Consider the following 4,452-nt stretch of genomic DNA (forward strand, 5'->3'; position numbering starts at 1 on the left):
CCAGGGAATATGGAAGAAAACTCAGGAAAGATGTGGCCTCTCCCTGCCTGAACTCATGTGTGAGATGGTCTCTGGCATTGTGCCCTGTAGCCTATGTGCTTATGAGACTTAATGTTGGTGTCCAGAGGCGAGTGTGTAACCCTTCTGGAGTGAAGGTGTTGTGGTGGGTGTGGGAACAGGCCCCTGCAACCTGATCCTTCCCATCTTGGGCACAGCCCTAGTGGACTTTGCACTCCAGGCTGCACTGTGTGACCTCATGCTTGGCCTTGCCTATTGGGCCACAGCCTCCATTCCATACACTGCCTCAGGTAAATACTGTCTTCCCCATAGTAGTAGGTTCCTGGTGGCTCTGGCCTTGGAGGAGCCCTCCCCAGCTTAAGTGGCTTCCTGTCTCCATTACCACCCTTGATTACACCAGAGCTTGGAGGCTCCCCAAGCTCTGCTTATCAAAAAAAAGTCCTTAGGGGCTGGGAATATGGTCTAGTGGTATGCGTGAAGCCCTGGGTTGGATTCCTCAGCACCACATATATAGAAAAAGCCAGAAGTGGTGCTGTGGCTCAAGTGGTAGAGTTCTAGCCTTGAGCAAAAAGAAGCTAGGGGGGCTGGGAATATGGCCTAGTGGTAAAGTGCTCACCTCGTATATATGAAGCCCTGGGTTCAATTCCTCAGCACCACATATATAGAAAAATGACGGAAGTGGTGCTGTGGCTCAAGTGGCAGAGTGCTAGCCTTGAGCAGAAAGAAGCCAGGGACAGTGCTCAGGCCCTGAGTCCAAGCCCCAGGACTGGCAAAAAAAAAAAAAAGACCTTAAACCTAGCCATAGCTCTAGTTGCTAGGACCCCGACATGCCCCTCTGAAGCCAGGGCAGGGAGAGGCCATGGCCAGGTTAGGCTGAGCTATGAAAGCAGTCCTACCCTAATTTCAAAGCTGGAATCTCACAAGAGGCTTTGCATTCACACAACAGAAAAAGTCACAGGCCCTGGCCATTCAATGCCCACAACCCTCCCTGGAACCCAGGAAACTCCTCTGGGGAAAGCTCCCAGGGCCTGGCCAGCCCAGAAACCCAGGACCAGACCCAGGGTCCAGGAACCCGTCTCCACAAGTTCTCAGCAAACCTGACAGGCAGGTCTTACTTGTAGTCCTGTCATCCTTAGTTCCTGCTGCTGTGCAGGGTGCAGGCTAGACACAGGAGGGGAGAGGGGTTCAGACAAAAACCTAGGCCAGAGCTGAGTTGGCAGGCCTTCATAAGGCTGGAGATGACCAAGGTCTCAGACAGGCAGGGCAAAAGAACTAGAGTGTAGGAAGTCCCAGTTTGGATCCCAGTGAGCACTGGTTCCTGAAGCACCTCTTTCCCTGAACTCTGTAGCTAGCCCCAAGTGGCTCTGAGTACTTCACCATGGTCCTTGTGTTGCACAAGTTTTAGGCTTCAAATAACCTGCACAGCACAGTCTCAGGACACACTCAAGGCACTTTGAGTAGTTTATTGCTTAAGTGTTGGGGCAGGGGAGGTGGCACACACACAGTGAAGGACATTGCCCCATAGACAAGCACACACCCATAAAGTGAATGTAGTGTCCATACTTGCCCTTCCCCGACAAGGAGTAGTGGCCCTTGGGACCAGGGTGGGTCTGAGCCGTCCTAAGCCTCTTCAGGGGACTTGGCAACTGGCAAGGACTAGGGTGACACCCACACAGCACTCTACCTGCCTGAAGCAGAAGCTCCAGGACACTAGAGCTTCCCATTGCACGTGGAAGAAATCCTCTGGCCACAGACGCCTGCTGTCCAGGCAGCTCATCCCAGCTGTCCTGGCTCATCTATCTTCAGCCAGCCCCACTTGGGTCAGAGTTGCTACCTGTAGGAGCCCTGCCATATGTGGGAAGCTGTGGGGAAGAAACAAACTGAGGAGGCTGAGGCCCAAGAAGGGTCCATCCCACAGGTGGGGGGCTGGCAGACATACCCTCAGGACTCAGGCTGGGCACTAGGACACGATGCTGGGGCGTTCCTTGGAGGGTCTCTTCACTATCTGGAGGCAGAAGATCCTGTGAGAAGAGTAGGTCAGCTGGGAGCTGGGCCTGGCCCCCATCATTCTACCTTTCCCCAGGACCACTCTAACCTCTGTGCTAGAGGGGACTCTGTCCGGCTGTGTGTGGGGTGGTAGGGCAGCCCCTGTCTGCTGGATGAATTGCTGCAGGTTGCACTGACGGAGTTCCCGGTTCAGCTCCTCAAGCTCTTGAGCCTGGGCCTGGGAGCACATACAACTGTCAGGGACCTGACCACGGAGCTCCACAGCCCACGGAGCAGGCCTGCAAGCGTGATCCTCTACCAGACCCCCTAGTTGGCCTGTGTATGAGGTAGGGAGGTAGCAGGACCTGAGTGTCCTGGGCTCACCTGCAAGGCATGCTCAGCGGCCTCCAGAGCTCGGCTCACCAGGGCCAGGCTACCCTGCACCTCCACACTCTGCTGCTCCTGGATTGCCAGGTCCTGGCGCAGGCGTTCTGTAGCAGATGCTGTAGCCAAGGGAGGCCCAGGGTCCTCGGTGGCCAACCGAAGCTCAGCCTCCAAGGCACAGGCCTGAGCATCCAGAGCCTGAAGCCTAGCAGCATGCTCAGCAGTAGCTGCACTCAGCGCTTGCAGGCGAGCCTGCCCCTCTCGCTCCCGGGCTTGTTCCCTCCGAAGCTCCTGTTCCCAGAAGGCCTCATGGCCCAGCTCCTCGGCATTCCTTTGTACTCTGAGCTCTAGGCCCTGCAGGTCTGCAAAGGTGCCTGGTGTGGGTACTGATGAGATTGCTGGCTCAGGGAGTAGGGGACTGGGAGCCAGCTTGGGACATCCCAAACTGAAAGTCAGTGCTTTCCGGGGCTCATGGCCAGGTGCTGCTCTTGGCTTTGGGGGGAGGCTGGCACGAACTGGGCATCGCTCCGGGGGTGGACAGTTGTCTGAGGAGGGTCTCCCAGACAAGCTGGGTCCTGTTCGCCTCAGGACAAACTGAACGTCACTGGCAAACTGTCCACAGGTGGCCTGGGCACCTACTGGACATTCCTGTGGCAGCAGTTGTCGCTCCTTCTCTCTAAGACGCTGCACAAGCACGAAGCGGCCTGTCTGGCCTGTAAGGGAGAGAAGGGCTCAGCCTATGTCCCCTGACTCTGTCTGCCTCACTTGAGGAGTTGAGAGAGGACAAGAGTGATCAGGACCCAGTTTCACCCTCCTTGAAGGGAAAATGGAGCTGGACCATCAGGCCCCTGCCCTACCCATTGGGCTCTCTGCCTCCGAGGTACTTACCTATTGCTTGGGCTAGTGCTATGACCACTTCCTGGCAGGTGGTCTGCTCTGAGACCCCACAGACCACCCGCTGGATGCCATCCACCCACACTTTCAGTTCCATGGCGGCCAGCTCCAAGATCATACCTGTCCTGTTGGGAGGGCACAGACCACAGGGTCAGGGCCTCAGCTAGCCCTCCTTTCCTTCTCTTGCCTGGCCCTCATGGCTGGTTCAGTGCAGCCTGCCTCCCAAGCTCAGCCCCACCCGCAGGCCCTGCGCATTCCTGCAGTGGTTCAGGGAACTCGTCTGGCCCAGGTGAGCACTTGGAGGCTTCCTTCACTCCACAGCCTTCCCTGGCTCCACCCCCACTCCAGGAATGAGAATCATTAACCAGGTCCAGGATTTCCTGTCCTCCGTCACCTGCCTCGGAGGGCACTGTCCCCTCCCACGGGAGGCACCCCAGGCGACCGTCCCCAGGCACCCAGGGGCACTAGCAGGCAAACGCGACGCCCCCCGCTGCCATGGGAACCACCCCCAAGGCAGGGGACCCGTCTCGGGCCTCAGAGAGACTCCAGACCGTGGAGAGCGCAGGCAGGCACAAACCCTGCCAACTCCGAGTCCATCCTCGCACACAGCTCTCCCCCCCCCCCCCCGGCCAACGCGCAGGTCTCCGAGGTCTCCCTCCGCCGCGGGCACTCGTGACTCCCCAGCCACGCAGGACCCCGACTTCCCTGCTCCGCAGCGGTCGGTTCAGGTTCGGCGCGGTTCCCACGCGCCCCTCCGTCCCGTACCGCAGTAGCTCTCCTCGGCCGGAGTCGATGCCCTCCGGCCGCGCCTCGCCCTCGGGAGACCCAGGGGCAGCACGCCGCTCACCTGGGCGCTCGCCCGCCACTCGGACCGAGACCCTCCCGCGCCGCGCCGGCCACAACCTGCGGCTGCCCGGAGCGGCGCCGCGCCCCAGCCCCGCAGCCTCATTGGCCGGCGGCCCGCACGCCCCACCCCATCGCGCACCCGTGGCCCTGTGGCGAGGGATGCCCGCCCCAGGCCCGCGCCGATTGGCTGCCCTAGTTGGCTCCGCCCCCAGACCCGCCGCCCCGGGCCCCAGGTGTGGGCGGGGCCTGCAGGGAGTGGCCGGACGGGTCCCGCTCACCTCCCGAGAGCAACGCGGAAGCGCCCGCCGCCGCCGCGGCCGCCCG

The 4,452-nt window shown here is 60.1% G+C and overlaps 1 protein-coding gene across 4 annotated transcripts; it reads right to left on the bottom strand.

Annotated features, from left to right (window-relative positions):
• Positions 1 to 1,455: 1,455 nt before the first annotated feature.
• Rassf7 (Ras association domain family member 7) lies at positions 1,456 to 4,183 on the bottom strand. Of its 4 annotated transcripts, XM_048360893.1 has the most exons (6): positions 3,988 to 4,183; positions 3,277 to 3,407; positions 2,389 to 3,101; positions 2,114 to 2,242; positions 1,958 to 2,039; positions 1,456 to 1,880 (listed from the first exon to the last, which is right to left on the bottom strand). In XM_048360893.1, the coding sequence occupies exons 2-6, from the start codon at positions 3,398 to 3,400 to the stop codon at positions 1,849 to 1,851; spliced, it is 1,080 nt and encodes a 359-aa protein (XP_048216850.1). In that variant the 5' UTR covers positions 3,401 to 3,407; positions 3,988 to 4,183; the 3' UTR covers positions 1,456 to 1,848. The 4 variants fall into 4 exon arrangements, with proteins under 4 accessions (XP_048216850.1, XP_048216849.1, XP_048216848.1 ...); XM_048360892.1 differs by having other exon boundaries at positions 1,456 to 2,039; positions 4,048 to 4,183; XM_048360891.1 differs by having other exon boundaries at positions 1,456 to 2,039.
• Between the last annotated feature and the right edge of the window lie 269 nt (positions 4,184 to 4,452).

Source organism: Perognathus longimembris, chromosome 13, assembly GCF_023159225.1.
Source record: "Perognathus longimembris pacificus isolate PPM17 chromosome 13, ASM2315922v1, whole genome shotgun sequence".
Taxonomy (NCBI): Eukaryota; Metazoa; Chordata; class Mammalia; order Rodentia; family Heteromyidae; genus Perognathus; species Perognathus longimembris.

What these genes read in the sequence shown, in the direction of transcription:
- Rassf7 (XM_048360892.1), bottom strand. Translation starts at nt 3,400, where the DNA reads ATGATCTTGGAGCTGGCCGCCATGGAACTGAAAGTGTGGGTGGATGGC. An exon ending in AGCACTAGCCCAAGCAATAG is followed by an intron (nt 3,102 to 3,276) that starts GTAAGTACCTCG and finishes TCTCCCTTACAG; the next exon opens with GCCAGACAGGCCGCTTCGTG. An exon ending in CCGCTGAGCATGCCTTGCAG is followed by an intron (nt 2,243 to 2,388) that starts GTGAGCCCAGGA and finishes ATGTGCTCCCAG; the next exon opens with GCCCAGGCTCAAGAGCTTGA.